Raw genomic sequence first — 18351 nt, 5'->3', positions numbered from 1 at the left:
ATATTTCTCCAGCTGACCTAATGAGAGCTGTAATAGTACACAATGGACGGGGGAAGCAACATCAGGTTCATCTGACCCTGGTCTGCATGAAGCAGTTGTGTTGCCACAGAACTTATTATTAAATATTCAATATTAAAAATACTATAATTACTTTATGCCTGTGTACACTGGGAATTTGTTTTTACATTGTAATGAATCTTTAAGTAATTTGATGTCTTGTTTTTGTTTTATGTGAGCTCACCAAAGGTAAAAAAAAAAAAAAACTACTAAAATCCTAATTATGCCAAATTACAAATTTTCTACTAATAGAGGCAACAGTAAATGATATATAGGACAGTATATAAAAAATATGAATGTATTTTCAGAATATGAATGGATATATGGTGATATAGGTCACACTCTCTGCCCAAAGATAACACAAAACATTTGTGACACTGAGAAAATTCAGTTCATTCCAATTTAGATTAAAACCCATACGGAGTGCAATGCAATGTTTTGGTCCTGAGAAAACTGAAATTAGGTCGAGAGCAGGTGGTGACCGCCACCCACACACCCTTCACACAACACACACATACACACACACACACTTGCGGCACAGAGGAAGCTTCAGTCCTGGTGGGAGGTCTGAGGTCTGGCCCTCCACATTCCACAGACAAGTGTCTAGCACCTGCTAGGCCTCAGTCAGCCTTTACTGGCCAACAGATTAGGACGGGCGGACACACTCCAAATCCATTTAGTTTACAGTCTGTGTATTTGCATGTGTGTGTGTGTCTCAGAGAGAGAGAGAGAGAGAGAGAGAAGAAAGTTATTGTGCGACAAACTGAAATATTTAGCCGCACAAATTTTTCTTAATTTCTCTGAACAGTTTGTGTATTTTTTGTTTTAGCTCACATTAAAATCTCAATGTAACACAACACAAACATTTTGAAACAAAAGACTAATGAATCAACTGCGAGACACACACACACACACCCTTTTATACAGCATGTACATATAAATGCACACACACTTTCAGAAGCCCATGTCTGACAGGTGTACATGTCAGTGGTTAGTTCAACCTGGATCAGAGCATTTGGTCTCACTCCATAGAAGCCAGGCCCCCAGGGTACGTGTGTGTGTGTCTGTGTGCATGTATGTATGTGTGTGCCCATAACCCAAGGGCCCAATGCTCAGTACCCAGACACTACCCATATTGTTTTCTTCAGTGGAGCTAGAAAAAGGGAAGCTGATTTACAGAGCTGTCTGGCACTGGAGCACACGGATGCATGACTGACTCGGCCTAATGGAGTTTTCAGCTTTGGATTTACACTTCTCCCTCTATGAGAGAAGCCGAGCTGCACATAAGCACAATCTGGCTGCCGCACATCTCTGTGGCAGCTATGTCTGCGCCGCGATCTCGTCCTGCAACTGTTACCAAGTTACGTTTGCCAACAGATTTGACGTCTACAGTCTGGGCATTTTTTTTTTCTTTTTTATAATTCAGTAATAAAAGTAATTTTCCCCCACCCCACTATATCCATTTTTTGTGCACCTGTGCCCTTACTGTTGAATTATAATTTAATAAATTACACACTCTTGCTTTCAATGAATGATTCTAATGAATAAAAACAAAACCAGAGAGGAAATTTAAGCATGTAAATTCACTTACTGTATATTACTCTCAATTTAAGCGACAGTAACTGTTGTTAAAGCATCTTTATAGTTTTATTAAGGTATTACAACACTTAATGACTGCATTTAATATTTATTTTTGTTTTGTTTTATGCTCTGCACATATTAGCTTTAATATTCCTGGGAATATCTAAACAAAAGCAGCAGATACCTGATGGAAAATCACTGTGAGAAAAAAACTGTTACAGCTTCCATCCTGACAAAAAACAGAAGAAATTAAGAAATAAGGTCACAGGCTATAAATTGTTCAAAAAGCTGTCAAAAAGAAGAAAAGTGTCCAACTTGTCTCTCCTCCAGCATGGCAGCATGTCCCAGGCAACCACCGCCCTCGTCAGAATTAACCATCTCTGCTCTGTGAGCCACTGAGAGCCGAAGCTGGTAACGCTAGGAAAGCCAACATTAACGTGTTAACTGAACCTAAATCGGTTTTGTCTGTGTCGGATTGTTGGACTGCGATCAGGACAGGATTGTGTAACTGCGTGCAGCTGCCCCCAAACGCTGCCTTCAACAAATTACCCATTTCACAGCTCACAAAGCATTTAGCCTCCAAACTATGCAAACAAATCAATTCCTGTGCTTTTGGAAGGACACCCACTCACATGTGAGTGTAATATTTCTATCAGTGACCTTAATGCCCTGGACCCACTTCTAAGGAGTTCAAAGGCGGGAGATGTAATCATTAATCTACAATCATCGGTTTAAATTCATAATTTTCAGAGTATGTACCGTGCATCTGGGGCTGACGCTGGAGAACAACTAATTTCAGCGAGACCTGATTTCACCTGGCAAAGTATTCTGTGATGTTGAGACAAAACACAGCTAGAAGAAGAAAAAAAAAACAGCTTGAGCAGGGGTGTGAGCATAAACTATGAGAGCTGACTTTTCAAGAAACCTCAAGTCAAGACCAACAACTGCCAAGTCAAGTCCACATCAAGGGACAAGCCAGGGACATTTTAGCAAAGCCAGATTTGTGTACTTGTCGGCTCATAAGTATCAGCATTGCCAAACTAGGTCTGAGGTCTTTTAGACTCGAGGACATTGAGCACATCCAGACTTCCTTTATTATTTTATCAATTTGCCGTCATTGTCTGAGGGGGATCCTGAAGCATGCACGCCAAAAAAAAAAAAAAAAAAAAACGCTGGGTGGAATGACTCCCATAGTAAAAGCTTTGGTCCAGCATCAACTGTTGGCAGTGGCTAATGAATGCTATATAAACTGGAAAACTGATTTCCTTAATCCACTTACATTTCTTTAGATTCTATGGTGCGGTAAGCCTATTAGGCCACGGAGCTGTGGCGAATCGTGCACTAAGTGTTGAAAGCAACAGCGGTGGGAGACTGAGGAGGAAGGAACAACTGTGGCACAATTGTCTCGAAGAATACGCTACGTATGTACGATCAGTTCGTGCTTAATGTGAGCCACGGAGAGAAAGAAAACTAGAGGTTGAAAGCAAACCACAGATTTCTTCATCGCCTGTGTCCATAGCACTAAGCTTGGATTTGTCTCAGGGGTTTTTTTTCTACAGCATTTATCGAGAAAGAAAGAGACCAAGGGAGACAGAAAGAGACAGAGAGGGATCAAGGTCTCTCCCTATAATTACAAAGATAGCACGGTCGCATTCCCTCCCCAGTGGAGGCTCTGAGGCGTCACTCCCCGTCCCTTCATATTGTATAAAGACTGTTCTATCAGCCCAGGAACGGCATCATTGCTTGTAAATTAATTTGGGGTTCCTGTCAGTCGGGGCCCTCTCCTCTCTTATCTGGCAGTGTAATATGGGAAGCTGAGAGGCTGGGGAGATACTGCTGAGAGCGCTGGAGGAGAGGAGGTGAGGGAAGAGGGGACGGGGAGGAAGGGTGTGTGGCAGGGGGGTGGTGGTGGAAGTGAGTATTAAAGAGAAGAGAGATAAATAGGAGGAAAGAGCGAGGCAGGGACAAAACAAGAGAGGCGAGTGAGAGAAGAAAATGAGTCCCTGCTGGATATCAAGAGAGGATCTGAGGAAGGACCTGACTCAGAATATGGTCTGGCATCCTATTTACTCCTCCACCTCTCCTCCTCACATACACACTCACCAACACAAGCTATTTGTCATCCACATTGGACTCTACACCGAGAGGCCTTCACCTATCAGCACTATTTGTCCCCGTGTCACAGCCGGCGGATAAATCTTCTCCCGAGGACCCTTGTTTAAATCCGCCCCCTATTACCGAAGGTCCGGCCCTCTCATGATCACATGTGCTCAACACATACGCACATATACACACGTCTGACCCCTTCAGTTGTTTCTAATTAACCCCTCACCCACTGTATGTAGCCTCAATTCCCTAAAGGCAATAAATAGGTCTGACTACAATCCCATTAGCAACCGGAGTCATGATAGTGAATTAGAAGAGACACTGACTAAACGCTGGGATGGAGTCCATTCACATACAATATGAGGACTATTGTACTTATATATTAATTAAAAATATAACAACAACATGTATTATGACCACTGTGGTTTACAGAACACTTCCTCCTGTTATACGCTCCCTTTAAATCAAACTAATTCAGAGTTAATGATGTTTGTGTGTGTGTGTTCTTATATAACAGCCTGTGTTGATGGCTTGTTTATTTTAACAACTAATTCATGTTGGGCTGAAATCATCAAGACAAAGAGATGAAACTAAAAGACAGCTCCAAATGAATAGAGATGTGTTACATCTAAGAGGCTTTTATTTTGCTAATTTCAAACCAACAGCACTGTTTTTAATCCGGGGGGGAAATGGAGGAACTGTTGTGTCTGAGAACTGAACAGAGGCCGGATTAAGAAAAACACAACAGCTCACTTTATCGTAAGAGAAGTTAGTGCTTTCTAATACTGACAGAAGATCAGCGGTGAAGACGAGACACATGGTTTTGGGGCGTTTGTATTTCCTTTCTATGCTTCTTTATACTTCTGTGTCACCACATTTCAGAGGGAAATGTACTTTTTACTCTGCAACATATATTTGACAGCTATAGTTACTTTATAGATCGAATGTTTCCTTTAATAGTTTTTAAAATATAATGAATTGCTAGAGATTAAAATAACCAACATTATATAATGTTATTAAAATTAGCTCCATTGTGACACTTAGAGTTCCTGCATAAATAACAATATTCCAAAAATATCTACACTGAGTGGAGACATTGTGTATTAGTGCTTTGGATACTTTAACTTTTACTTCAGTGAAACATCTTAATACTTCCTCCAACACTGCTAATTACAAGGGAGAAGACTTAGAACATGAAACACAGATAACAACAATTATAAAGAAACCAGCAGCCTGACAGAGACTGTATTAAGTGTCAGTTAGGTAAAATGTGTTGACAGTTTTCAGTATATATTTCAACATGTCTACATAACAGCAGTGGGAAACTTTAACTTTGAGTCATATGGCTTCAAAGTGTGAATGACTAGTCAATGAGAAAAACCATCTGTGTGATGAGTGAGACTATTTCTGGCTCACGAAAGTTACAAAACACTGGTATTTCTCCACCATAATACACTGTAGGAAGCTAATAATTTACTGTTAATTGTATTCTTTGGACAGTGTACATGATAATACCACAGGGCATCACTTCATTGTGTTGCTGCGAGGGTAAAAGCCTTTGTTTCACCCAGGATTTTATGAGTAATTACATTCATGTTTGTGTAAGTAAACAATATATTTTTTTCCTGTGCTGCATTTCCACACGAAAACAAAGAATATCTTCTTTTTCATGTGGAGAACCAAAGCTGCCACAGCAAGAAAAGCCTCCTGTTATTTCAGGCATGTACACAAGACAACAATGAGCAAAACAAGCCTGGAGTATGTGTATACTACATATTCAGATATTTGGCAGAACTCCAGAACGGCCAAAACAACAGAGGCTATTTAAGCAAATGAACAATAAGACATGCATCATCTATTGTCGCCCCTTCTGTAGGGTTGGAACTGAATCCACAAGAAAAACTGGCTCAAATCCAGATGTTTGGATTGTGGAGGTAGAACAGGCCGCTGTAACACTGCTGATGGATAAATCCTGTCCAAGTCTTTTCTAAATAAATACACAAATACTTTCAAGTTAAGCAGCCGGTACTTTCTAGGAACAGGGAAGCAGGAACTCCAAACATTCAAATGCTGTCAATCCACAGAGAGCACCAGAGAAAATACAGCACATACAAATACATTTTAATCAGCTGGTATGTTTGAAATAAGCTGAGCTTTTCCTTTAAAAAACATCTGACTCTTGAAGCCATTGCAAAAGCTGTTAGAAATTATACAAATAAAATGAAAATAGTTTGCATTAGAAAATTACACAAGATTTTTAAAAAAAACAACAGTCCTTTTACTGCATCTGCAGGCACAGGAGGAAGCAAAGCAGAGATACAGGCCTCTTGAATTCTTGGATTTCTAGGTATCTACTGCCACCTAGTGACTCTCAGCAAACACACAATAATATGAATAAGAAAGCATTATTTTGAAACATGTCGATTTATATTCTGTTTTCAAGGAATTTGAGTGAACTATAAGCCAATCTTAAAAGTGTAGTAAACATGAAATTAAACAGTAGGGCACCAACTAATTATTCCTTTTAGAATTGATTATTCTATCCATAATTGTTTAGTCTATAAAACATCCTAAATATTGCCTGTAACAGCTTCACAAAGCCTGAGGTGACATCTTCAAATGTCCTGTTTTCTCTAACCAACTGTCCTAAAAGCCACTTTCATTCAGTGATAATGAATAAATACAGAGAAAAGCTGCAAATCCTTACAATGGAGAAGCTGAAAACCACAGAGCATTTGCCATAACTTAGTAGTAACTGACTTAAACAACTAATCCACTATGAGAACTGATCTATGGTAAAAATACAAGCTCAGATAAGTGTCACAGGCCTGATTCCTCACATGCATGACCTCATCCAGATAATCAGAGGATAAGATCTCAGCCTCATGGATGCAACATCAGAGAAAACTGCAAAATTATGATGAATCTCTCATTGGATGCATGTGCAGGTGTGTGTTTGCTGTTGTCTAGGAGTGTGTGTGTGTGTGTGTGTGTGTGCATTTGTAATGCAAGACACAGATTAATCTTCCTGCATGTAACAGAGAATAAATCACTTGTACATAATTAGCAGGGGCAAGGTTAGAACTGACACCAAGTTTCATCTTAATTACAGGAGGGAAATCTGTTCCATTAGTTTTATGCTGTTTGCATGAACACATCTTAACTAAGTTAATCACACCTGTCATTGTTCCAGGAAATGCCCACAACAACTTAGTGGTCACTTAATTTATTCTTATGGGAACGTCTGAATTTAATAATTTAATTATTCAGTACTGGTTGGGATAAAATGTGTGCAGTGTTAAGGTGATCGTTCTTATCAACAGAGAGAAGCAATCACAGATATATGACTGATGGTTTATACTGTGACACAGGTACAGATCAGTACCAAGCATTCACACATTTATATGTCAGAAAGAGTGCATGTGTCAAATACATGACGTACACAGTCGTAGCTAGTTGTATGTGTGGTATACAAATGACAAACAAGGTCTTCAGGTATTTCAGCCATTAAAGCCAGTGGCTCACAACAGTACAACAAAACAACAAATTCCCACAAGCAACTTACTGATCTTCTCCAGCCTCCCATTCACATATCATAGGCTTCAGAATCAACAGGTAACTGATCAACCAATAAATGCAACAACAACTAATAAATCCAAATTACTCAAAGCCTCTACGGGCTTTTTGACCTGGAAACTGTCTCTCTGCAGACAGAAGCTTCAGTGCAGGACATTACATAGCATCCATCAACAAGCACACAGCGAAGAGTTAAATGCAAGACCACAAAAGGCAAAAAAAAAAAAAAACAGTCATGGGAGGACATTGAGCCAACAGGAAACAAACCAGCCAGCAACAAGAAAACAGGCAGGGAGTGTGTGTGTGTGTGTGACTCACGTTTTGAAGCTCACTGAAGTTCATTCTTCTTTACTTCATAGAGATGAAGTTTCCCTGTCATGTAGTTAATGTCCAACCACACATTTTGCCATGTTGGTCCTTTACTTTGTCGGTTGACGCAGGAAGTCCTCATCTCCTCTCTCCACCTGCGAGCGCAGCCAAGGCAGGAGATAATATTACAAACAAGCAAACCTGAAAGTTGTTGTTGTTTTTTATTTACAGTTTATTACATATGTTGCTAAATGTATTTACATTGTTATTAAAAGGTGAGAGTATGGTATGAGTGACACTTAACTTAACATTTTGTTTTCCAAAGCCTCGTCCTTCCAGAGCGCAGCGTACGGCGTTTCTTCTTCTTTGCCAATCAACTTCACCTGGCGTCTTTACGATAGACGTCAGTGAGGGTGCAATACCGTCACCTGACCACAACGGCTGGGCGACGTTCACCAGCCATTACAGCCCAGAGGGGCTCTGTTGCGTTAATTAAAGGAGACAACGGAAGATGTGGAAGACAAGAATAATATAGTAATATCATAAAGTGACAGTTTTGAATAGCCAGAGAGCACAACCTCGCAATCTAAAATATTAAATCAAAAGACTGAGAGAAAATGAGAAAATCGCTGTAATGCGACTTATGTGAAACTAAGTTTTTTAAATTATTTTCAGAATAGATGGATATTAATTAAAATCTTTTTAAGTTTCTATGGATTTGATGTTCTGCTAGATTGCATTACTGCCAGGAGTTTCCATTGTTTGCCCGCTATACGAAGGGAATAAACTATTTCAAAGATTTAATGACATTATCACACACTACTGCCCCGAAAAGCATCAGTGTTGTCAACAACAAACACAACAAGCACTGGGCATTTTAAGTATAATGTCTTGTTTTTTGTTTTTGTTTTTGTTTTTTGTTTGTTTGTTTGTTTGTTTTTTACTGTGAATTGCATGTTTCCATAAAGAGTACATGTTAGATTTTATGAATTATAGCATCAGCAGCGACAGTAGCACAGGAAGTCAGTTCGATCACCATTTCTTTCAGCTAAAAGGTACAATCGCATACAGTCATCACATTTTATTTTGAAAATATAAAGAGGAAGCTCGTCTTTTATTTGGACAGGCTCGGTCGCCGAGCCTCTCGAGCCCTAAGCCAATCACCGGGCGACGGACGTCTGTCACAGCGCCGCGACTGCCTTCATGTTTCATCCCAAACACTGTTCTGTGTGAAGGAGTTTCAAAACGTCTTTTTTTCCCTTCCACTCCCCTGGTTCTCTTCAAAGTAAGGAATAAATGTTTTCCTGTACGTTTTCCTGTAGGCAGCGGTGCAGCCCGTTACGGCCGGCTTGGCTAAGTTTGAAGCTTCAGCTAGCCAAAGTTAATGTCAGACGGTTTAAAATTTAAATGATAGGCAGGCTAAGGTTACCGTTAGGGACCGTTATGTTAGCAGATCTTTTCAATCTAGAAGTAAAACACACTAAAAATGACTTTCAAACACAGACCATGACTAAACACATTTTAATTAATAGCGTGGATTCTGTTATTTAATGCGGCATGTACAGTGTACACCAGCTAGGACCAGCTTTGGGCTTCGGTTAACTAGTTATTAAATGGTAATATTAGGAATAATCGATGTATTTGTTGTGCAATTAAAAACCATAACACTGACTGAGAAACAATAATTCCTTTATTATGTCCAAAGAGTGGAGCTGACAGTGAGATGCTGTGATTGTGTAATAGTCACATGTTCGTGTTATATTTACCAGTTTAACACAATACAATGTACACAAATGTAGTCCCTGTTACAAAGCTGATAGATTGTACAGATCAAGGTTGGTGTTTCAGATTCGGTCACATTAATCTGACTGTCACCGTGAGTTTAAGAATGGTCTGGAATATAGATGGAGGAGTCTATATTTAGGCCAAGCAGGCTGTAAGGAGCTAATCTCAGATGGGTGTGGGGATTTAGGTCAGACTTATTTCACATATAGTGTTTTTCTTTTCCTTTTTGACTTTCAATATAATAAATATACAACATGTGTCTTTAGACTAAGTGGTGAGGCTTATTAAAGCCCAACATGAAGCAGCATTAAAGAACTGGTTGGCCAGAGTGCAACAAAAATAAAATAAATACACTTCCTGTCAGTAAACCTTTAATTTATGCTAACAATACATGCATGGGTTTCTAGGAGACTTTGTGATGCTGCTGGTGCAGTTGCTGAGAGGTCCAGTGAGGCATGCTGGGAGCAGGCCCCAGCGCAGTGTGGAGCAACTGATCTCGGCAGTATGTGGCGTCAGCTCATCTTCACGGCAGTTATCAGCGTCTGTGAGAACTCAGAGTCCATCCTGCACTGACACGGACCACCCCACAGTCCTCATCACTGGTCGGTTTTTGCACCGTCATTGTTACTATGCCAGTTTCTTTTTTTCAGGCTGTTGTTCTCACTTCCACTTTGTCTTTTCTTTTCATCACTGTAGGAGGACTTGGACAGCTGGGGGTGGGACTTGCCAAGTTGCTAAGGTAAGGAATTTACACCAAGTCCTATTTTATTGTTTAGCTATGTCCAACAAATAGTCTCTTGCTCAGTCGTGACAGAGTGACGAGTTATGGCACAGCAAAAGGAAGATATCCAAGTGCCGCCATCACTTTCCCCAGAATGTCTCACCTGTCTGTATGTTTTACCCTCAGGAGACGATTTGGTAAAAACAACGTGATCCTGTCTGACATCCGGAAACCTCCCAACCATGTTTACCATAACGGTGAGCATACTGGAAAAGACTGCTACGGTTTCTTTTAGACATTTCAGTCTCACTTTGACCATGCAAATGCAAAACATCTGTACCTAAAACCAGGTTGTGTTCAAACTCCACAGGCCCGTTCATCTTCTCAGACATCCTGGACTATAAGAACCTCAGGGAGATTGTGGTCAACAACAACATCAGCTGGCTGGTGCATTACTCGGCTGTGCTGTCTGCTGTAGGAGAGAACAATGTCGCTCTGGCCAAAGAAGTCAACATCACAGGTACATGCACACTCACATTTGTTTAAAATCACTGAAGACAGACACTTAAGTGTATGTTGCAGCAGCATTTAGAACCATCTTACTATGACACACTTATGCACAGCCTCTCTCTCTTCATAGGTCTCCATAACATATTAGACATTGCAACCGAACATGGTCTGCGTCTGTTTGTCCCCAGCACTATCGGTGCCTTTGGTCCGTCCTCGCCCAGGGACCCTACTCCTGAGCTGTGTGTGCAGAGACCACGCACCATCTACGGTGTCTCCAAGGTCCACGCAGAGCTGATGGGTGAGGTGAGACACTCATGTACAGACTGTGACAGACACATAGAAAGACATCTCAAGTCTCAAGATTCCTGTGTCTTTTTTAAGGCCCAGCGTTTCCGAGCCATGTCCTTCCTCTCTTTCTCTCTCAGTACTACCACCACAGGTATGGGCTGGATTTCCGCTGTCTCAGGTATCCGGGCATCATCTCAGCTGACTCTCAGCCTGGAGGAGGAACCACAGGTAAGCAGGTCTGAGCTGGAGGAATCCTCTCAGGATGACACCAACCCCTGACCCGGTTGTCCTCAGTGTCTTTGCTTCAGATCTTGTTTGTCTGGTGGTGTTGCTCATCGTCCTGTGAAGACCGGTCCCGTTTCTCCATTGTTTCAGACTATGCCGTGCAGATCTTTCATTCAGCTGTGAAGACCGGTCATTTCGAGTGCAACCTGCGCAGCGATACACGGCTTCCAATGATGTATATAGGTATGATAGACTTATGATAGAAATGTGTTTTCCCTGTCAATGCTTTAACTCTTCACCTCCTCCTTGTCCTCCTCCTCTTGTCCAGATGACTGTCTCAGAGCTACTCTGGAGTTCCTGGAGGTTCCAGCAGACACACTAGTCAACCGCACCTATAACATCAACGCCATGAGTTTCACACCACATGACCTCACCCAGGAGATACAGAAAATCCTGCCTGACCTCAAGGTCACCTACAATTTGGATCCTGTCAGACAGGCTATAGGTTAGAGTGCTGTATAAGTGGTATAATGACATCTCAACTGTTACACTGATGTTATTCCAAAATAAGAATTTAGGCTGGACACCTTTATCACATACCTCTCCTGTCCTTTCTCAGCGGACGGCTGGCCAATGGCATTAGAGGACAGCGCAGCGAGGCGGGACTGGGGCTGGAAGCACGAGTACGACCTCCCAGAGCTGGTGCAGACCATGCTCACCCACATCACCACAGCCAACCAGCTGGCACAAGCCTACTGAGCCTTTCTGTAGCAGCTCCATACAAAGCTTTATTTGAAAGGAGGCGAGGTTTCACTGCTACACTTCAGAAAATTCTGTCTGACCTGAGTCCTACCAACAATATTAAAATCCTATATTAACAACAAACAATTACAAGGAATGAGATCATTCAAATAAATACCAACAATTAAACTAAAATGCAAAACTCAAAATCAGAGGCAAAGAACATTCCAAACCACTAACTATCAGATTTGATCATATGATAATTAGTAGTTGATTAGATTTGTGATCATCTCTATTTCTCACCACCTTCCTCTCCCTCCTCATCTGTTCTGTTCTTTCTGAATGTACTGTAAGTTTGTGTATTTTATGTGTATATGCAGATGGTTTTGCCAGCCTGCTGTATGTAGGTGTGTAGCAGATAAATGCTCGCCTTAGAGGGCACTACTGCCGTCCTGAAAAACCAGTTGGCTTTTAAGTAAGAGCTGCACTCCACCTGGTCACCAATATGTACTGTAATCACTTACTGAAAGGCTTTACCTCAGGTACTGTTGTTATAGAAACTAATTACCTGATTGGCTAAACTTAACTTGACCTCTACACTAGGTGCTTTGAATGTTATTTAATTTCTGTTTAAATTATTTTTATTGTTAGCTGCGGTCACAGTGCAGAATATTTATGAATGTTGAATCTATGAATGCATGAGCAGTTACAAGCTGAACTTAGCTCTGTGAAAGAAATGTGTGAAATGAAGGGAGTGGATATTGTTTTGTTTATGTTGATGTTATTTATGATGCTGTTCTTTGCAGCTTTTCCTGTCAAATTAAAGGATTTCAGGATCAGAGACTTTTTAAAAAAAAAAAAAAATCCTGATGTGAAACCGGTTTTCAGGACTGTCCCTTCTGTGTCCATTCACACATACACATTTACTTGAAAATTGTGTGATTAAATAATAATATTGGCAGTGATTTCCCTCTACATTAGCTTTATTCACTACTGCTTCAGTCCTGTTTTAGTTTTTACTGTTTGTGTTTTCGTCTTTGCTGGTGTGTCTGGACGTAGACCTGTATTGGAGGGAACAGGATTGTGGAGCCTCCTGGTGGCTAAAGATGCCTGCTGCAGTTTGAGCTGCAGGATGTCACTGAGCAGTGAGACCTCTTGGTTCAGACTCGACAGCATCTGGCCTTCAGTGGCACTCACGGCTGCACGGACCACATCCAGAACACCCTGCAGAGAGACAGAGACTCAGCCTAAGTCAGGGAACAAAAAACACGAAACATACTTCTCTCTTATGCATAAACATTTTAAGTGTTAACCTCTTTGTCCAGCTGTACATCCTCAGGAATATCTCCCAGAGTGACCCTTAACCCATCGCGGAGACTCCTCAGCTCCTCCTCCTTCTGTTGCAAGGCTGAGGTGAGTTGGGTTTGCTGTTGCTGATGCTCCCACTGGTGCAGTTCTGTGCCCTGCAACAAATACAGTGCAACAATCATCAGGAGCCATTTCGTGGAGGCAAATATTTTTTTTCTTTAAATTATATGTTAATTGTAGCCATTTAGTTTCTAGTCACTGGTTACTGATCACCTGTGCCAGAGGGCAGGGTGTGGGCGGCAACTGCACCTCCAAGTGTAGCTCAGTGATGGACAGGTTTGCGGCTCCACCCACCGTCGCCTGGAAAAGCCTCCGCCGAGTGGTGAAGGTGTCTGAGAGGAACTGGGTGAACTTGTGTCGGTGCACAGGGGTTAGGTCTGGTAAACACTCAGACAACGTGTCTCTCAGCAAGGACAGTAGATCGGGTGTGTCGAGACCTGATGGATAGAGGACAATAAAATCCAGATGCCTGAGAGGAGGCTTACTAAATCAAACCAAATCAAACCTGGTGGCCATATTAAAAGCTCCCTGATAATGACCTTCAGGTGAAACACCCTGCCACCTACAAGACTTCAGTACAGTACACTGCTGTTTCCTCTCACCATCCAGCTGTGGGAAGATGCTTTTGGCAATCACAGCTGTCCGGATTACATCAGACCAGGGGAAGCCCTGGGCAGAGGCAAACATAGAGACGTCGTACACAAACTCCTGATGGAAGCACCGTCGTTCATCGCAGAACTCAGGCCATGAGAAGTGACAGCTGAGCCTCTGGACGCCAGCATCCCTCTGAAAGGACAGTACAGACACAAGTAAATGCATCCTATGTCTTAAAATCAAGTCTATGGCTTTGATCCAGGGCTTTGATCAGAATAAAATTTGTACATCTGTAAAATGCTGCCCCCTTCTGTAACTCTAACTTCCTACATCAAAGTTCACAAGTTGTACTTTGACTGAAGATACCAGCCAAACTGACCTTCATGCAAAATAGCTGCTTTAAGAGTGTTCTATTACTGAATAAGAATTATGACTGATTCACTCACTTCGGTATAATAAGAATAGTTTTTAGTACCTTTTATTTTTTATGTTCGCTTTTCATGTTTTATTTTGTAGGGTTTTTTTTCTGTGTAAGTTTCTTTACAATTCATGATTTTTTTTCCCCTTCCTTTAGCTGCTGTGACACTTCCGTTTCAGTGTGTGGGACCAATAAAGTTTTTATTTTCTATACGGTTACGTGGCTACTTTATAACCATGTGTCAGGTTATATGAGGTCATCATATTGTTTTGTATAATAGTCCATGAATTAGAAAAGCTGTCAGATAAACAGTGAAATTAAAATTAGAATATTTTCAATAGCATGTGTTTGGGCGGAAGTGGCTCTCACTGCGGTCGGTCACTTCCTGTTTGGCTTGATTATTTCCTTTTTAAAATTCCAAGCAGCATTTTAAGACAGTAATAACAGTAATTTCCCTCTGTACCCCTTCAGTCTCAGACCCAGGTGTTCATTCAGTGCCTGCCTACCTGAAGTCTCGATACCTGCGCTATCTCCCACTCTGAGAGGGAATCCATCCTTGTTTAACACAGGCGCACTTGATTGCCATGGGATACGGACGCGTGCGCGTTCGCCGCTGTCAACGCGGTGACGTCGGATGCACGCACGACGTGAGGGAGATGACGGAATGTTCGGATAAAGATTTTAGGTTATTATAGAGCTTTCTGTCACACTATTCAACATTAAAGAAAATTAACAGTATTCTAAATATTTAATTAAATACTTATTCTGAAATAATAACACAGCTATGAGCATAATGAGTCCAGCGGGCACCTGTTGATTAGGTTTAATGGCGACAGCTGTGGTTGACAAGTTATAATGATGGGACTGACTGAAGCAGCAGCAGGTCTCTCACTGTTATTGTTTGTGTCGGTGAGTTTGTTGGAGAACAACTCATCTGTCATGTAACTGGGCTTATCAGTCCGGGGCCACAGATGGCTCAGGCAGGTCTAATCCTCTTTAACATGAATCCCACTCCTCCTCTTCTTCTCTCCCTTCCTCCTCCCCTCTTCTTTCTTCTTCTCTTGTCCTCCTCCTCTGGTTCTGCAGGAAATATCGCGGACATAAGAAAGGATAACGAAAGTAATGCAAAAATAACGGATTTAACTTTTGTCAAGTTGGCCAAAAGCTCATAACACAACTTCCGGTTGTGCCTTTAAAAATAAAATATCTATTACCTGAAATTTCTAGAGTGGCATTTATTTTTTCCTCAATGCTTTCAATCGTATTAGAAAGCCGTCTGTGAGCTTAAGTAATATTTAAAACATATGCTCAGAAAAAAGTTTTGTTGCAGATCAATTTATTTCAGTGTATCTTGGTGATAATGGCTCAGGTAATTTTCAAAACAGAGCTAAGGATTTAAGGATGAGGATTTAAGCCTTCTGAAAAATGTTTTGAGAAGATAAATGTTTGCAATAAAGATTGTAATATTAAATGTAAAGCAGTAAACTACCACGTCAGACCCCTTTCTTTACCCACCCTTATGGTCACGAATTTGAGCTTATATATTTTTTTTACTTAATCTACATGTGTTTTAAATTCTGATTTAATATTTACCGTCACAAATTAATTTGGAAGTGTAACTTAGTGTACTTCCGGTCTGTAGGCTGCTAGCTTGACGCATGTCTGAACGTGCGCTTCTTATATGCGATCTCCGTCGCTGTGGCCGATCCGACAGACGGAGCGGTATCTCACCTCGGTCCATGCTCACCACTGGTCCTGACTCGACCTGACTTTAACACCTTTCTAACAAAATTCTTTTTGTTTTTTTCTTTTTCCTGGAGCTATTGATCTTCCATCATTCCCATCGGTATGCGTCCACACTGGTGAGAATAATCTTTCTTTTTCTTCTTTACTCCTGTTGCATTCAACAGAACAGGCCCATAAGATCTGTAGTGGGTGTAAATGTTTGTGTGTGTAGGCTGCCTGTGAATACACACTGAAAACATTACTGACTTTGTGTGTATACATATTTGCGTTAGTGATCCAGTTGTTAGAATGACACACATACACACCTGCTGATGGGATACGAGAGGGAGAGCAGACAGAGGAGTGAGTCCAAAAGTAGGCCACACATCATATAATCTCTCCTTTGCTTTCTTCTTCCTTTGTCCTGCTCACTGAACCGTTTAAGCCTCAGCTCTGACAAAACTTCACTCAGTTTTGTTTCCATTTAAAGAAGGAGAACACTGAGGTCCATCATTCAGAGGCTGGTACTGAAACATAAGAGTTTTGTTTCCTGCAGGATGAGGTGTGTCTGCCTGAATGCAGTTGTGTAACATCCACAGTGTAGAAGTGATAAACTCCTTGATTTATCCACAAGGAATACCTGTTAGTTTTCCGGAGAGCAGCTGCCTGATGCTTCACTTTCATGCCTCGAACCTGTCAGCACAGGAACTACTCATCCCTGACTTCCTGTCTTCCCAGAACTCTCTGAGGCCCACCTACTCTTTCCCCGTCCTTCATTAAGGCTGTGGAGCAGAGACAGATTGATGAAATATGAGTTACATAAGCCTTATGCAATAATTTGCTCAGTAAATCAACATCTCTTATTTCAAGGACACGTTCTGTGGATGGGCATAATACACCACTGTGTAAAATGCCCACGGTGATCTCAGAATCTCCAAGAGAGCATACTGTTGATTGGCAAAAGATATTTTTTCTTTTTTAAAGCACATTTTGTTGTTTGCAATATACTGAACAGCAACAAGAAACACTGCTCTTACTGAACAAGAAAGTCTGAAGGACACTCATAGTAATAATCCAGCTGAATAAAGCTTCAGCTTGTTGCTTCTTAAAGTATTTTTTTTATAGCACTTCATACTCTTCATATAGCACTTAATCACATTTTCATACAGATTTAGCATCAGTGTTTTCTGGCCAGAAACGTTACAGTTCCCGCAGCTGTTTTCAAAGAAACAGTCAGAAAGAATTTAGCAGCTACAGATAACACAGTGTGCTGGTCTTTCTCAGATGCAAAGAAGTTTACCAGAGGGGGTAAATATGTAAGTTCAATTATGTTTTGGAGTATGAGGCATCTTCTTTGCCTCATTCTGATTCACCAAGCTGTAACAGGCTCATTACTAACCACTGAGGCAGAGGGGTGTAAAAACCCAGAGTGTTTTTCCCCCCATCAGCCACGAGGGACAGCAATGAACCCATTCCTTACACAAACACAAACATGCAACACAAAGGTGAAGTACATGTTTTATCCACAGGGTTTCTGAACAGTGTATTTTGGTTTAATAATCATTTCTGGTTAACTTTAATTAATATTTAATGGAGTATAAGTCTGTTACAGTACTGCTACTTTTATTAAGTACAGGATCTGAAGTGTTATTTCAACACTGAGGCAGATGCAACACAGACTGTAGCCACGAGGGATCTGTCTGTCTGTCTGCGACAGATGCCTCACAGGTGAAGCCATTATTAAGTTCAGGCCACTTTTGGCATTAATGGATCAGCAGATTAGATTTTAGAGTCTTTAGATTCAGACTTACAAACTTGCCTTTGCTTTACCCCTTTTCTCACAGTCCACAGGTCTCATTACACAGCATCTGTAAAGCTCAAATTCCACTGTCATTCCCTAAATATCACTCTTTGTAAACAGGATCAAAAAACAGAACAGTAACAAGTCAAATCAAGGTGTAAATAAAAGATACTGCATGTGGTTTATGCTCAGAATAATGTTGTTTGTAACTGACCGTGATGACCAACTGGTCGTGATTGGTTCAGCATCAATTTTTCTGTCACTCCACCAATAATAATAAGAGGTTTGCCATGACACAGTTCAATAGGAGCAGTTGGTGTTTTCGGTGATTTCTACGCACCCTGCTGTCAAACAGATTGGCTGTAATTACAATCCTCTCTAGCTAGAGACGCGCATGTGTGTGTGTGAGGAAGACACACAAAGAGGGAACAATATGTGCTGGAAATCTCAGGTCTCAAGTAAAACCTTTGTATCCTGCTCGTTGTACAAACAGACTTTCTATATGTCGGCTGAAGTTGCAGTTGCTGTATCTTCACTAATATAACT

The 18351-nt window shown here is 41.1% G+C and overlaps 2 protein-coding genes across 3 annotated transcripts; one reads left to right on the top strand and one right to left on the bottom strand.

The window, feature by feature from the left end:
* The first annotated feature begins 9832 nt into the window (after positions 1 to 9832).
* Positions 9833 to 11924, top strand: LOC121178068 (L-threonine 3-dehydrogenase, mitochondrial-like). The gene is made up of 9 exons (XM_041032572.1): positions 9833 to 10016; positions 10111 to 10153; positions 10322 to 10392; positions 10506 to 10655; positions 10776 to 10948; positions 11071 to 11161; positions 11309 to 11401; positions 11487 to 11663; positions 11778 to 11924. The coding sequence occupies exons 1-9, from the start codon at positions 9833 to 9835 to the stop codon at positions 11915 to 11917; spliced, it is 1122 nt and encodes a 373-aa protein (XP_040888506.1). The 3' UTR covers positions 11918 to 11924.
* On the bottom strand, positions 11702 to 15257 carry c24h8orf74 (chromosome 24 C8orf74 homolog). Of its 2 annotated transcripts, none has more exons than XM_041032573.1 (5): positions 14786 to 14846; positions 13870 to 14053; positions 13481 to 13704; positions 13213 to 13362; positions 11702 to 13123 (listed from the first exon to the last, which is right to left on the bottom strand). In XM_041032573.1, exons 1-5 carry the CDS (start codon positions 14831 to 14833, stop codon positions 12890 to 12892), a joined length of 840 nt encoding a protein of 279 aa, XP_040888507.1. In that variant the 5' UTR covers positions 14834 to 14846; the 3' UTR covers positions 11702 to 12889. The 2 variants fall into 2 exon arrangements, with proteins under 2 accessions (XP_040888507.1, XP_040888508.1); XM_041032574.1 differs by lacking the exon at positions 14786 to 14846 and adding an exon at positions 15172 to 15257 and having other exon boundaries at positions 12764 to 13123.
* Positions 15258 to 18351: the final 3094 nt, after the last annotated feature.

This window comes from Toxotes jaculatrix, chromosome 24, assembly GCF_017976425.1.
Source record: "Toxotes jaculatrix isolate fToxJac2 chromosome 24, fToxJac2.pri, whole genome shotgun sequence".
NCBI classification, from domain to species: domain Eukaryota; kingdom Metazoa; phylum Chordata; class Actinopteri; family Toxotidae; genus Toxotes; species Toxotes jaculatrix.
The sequence above is the reverse complement of the archived record's forward strand: the minus strand, read 5'-3'. Positions and strand labels throughout refer to the sequence as shown.

Excerpts from the sequence above, each read along its gene's own strand:
- LOC121178068 (XM_041032572.1), top strand. The coding sequence starts at position 9,833 with ATGCTGCTGGTGCAGTTGCTGAGAGGTCCAGTGAGGCATGCTGGGAGC. Across the intron at positions 10,656-10,775 it reads CAAAGAAGTCAACATCACAG|GTCTCCATAACATATTAGAC; the intron begins GTACATGCACAC and ends CTCTCTTCATAG. Across the intron at positions 10,949-11,070 it reads ACGCAGAGCTGATGGGTGAG|TACTACCACCACAGGTATGG; the intron begins GTGAGACACTCA and ends TTTCTCTCTCAG.
- c24h8orf74 (XM_041032573.1), bottom strand. The coding sequence starts at position 14,833 with ATGGATTCCCTCTCAGAGTGGGAGATAGCGCAGGTATCGAGACTTCAG. Across the intron at positions 14,054-14,785 it reads CGCAGGTATCGAGACTTCAG|AGGGATGCTGGCGTCCAGAG; the intron begins GTAGGCAGGCAC and ends CTGTCCTTTCAG. Across the intron at positions 13,363-13,480 it reads CACCCTGCCCTCTGGCACAG|GGCACAGAACTGCACCAGTG; the intron begins GTGATCAGTAAC and ends TATTTGTTGCAG.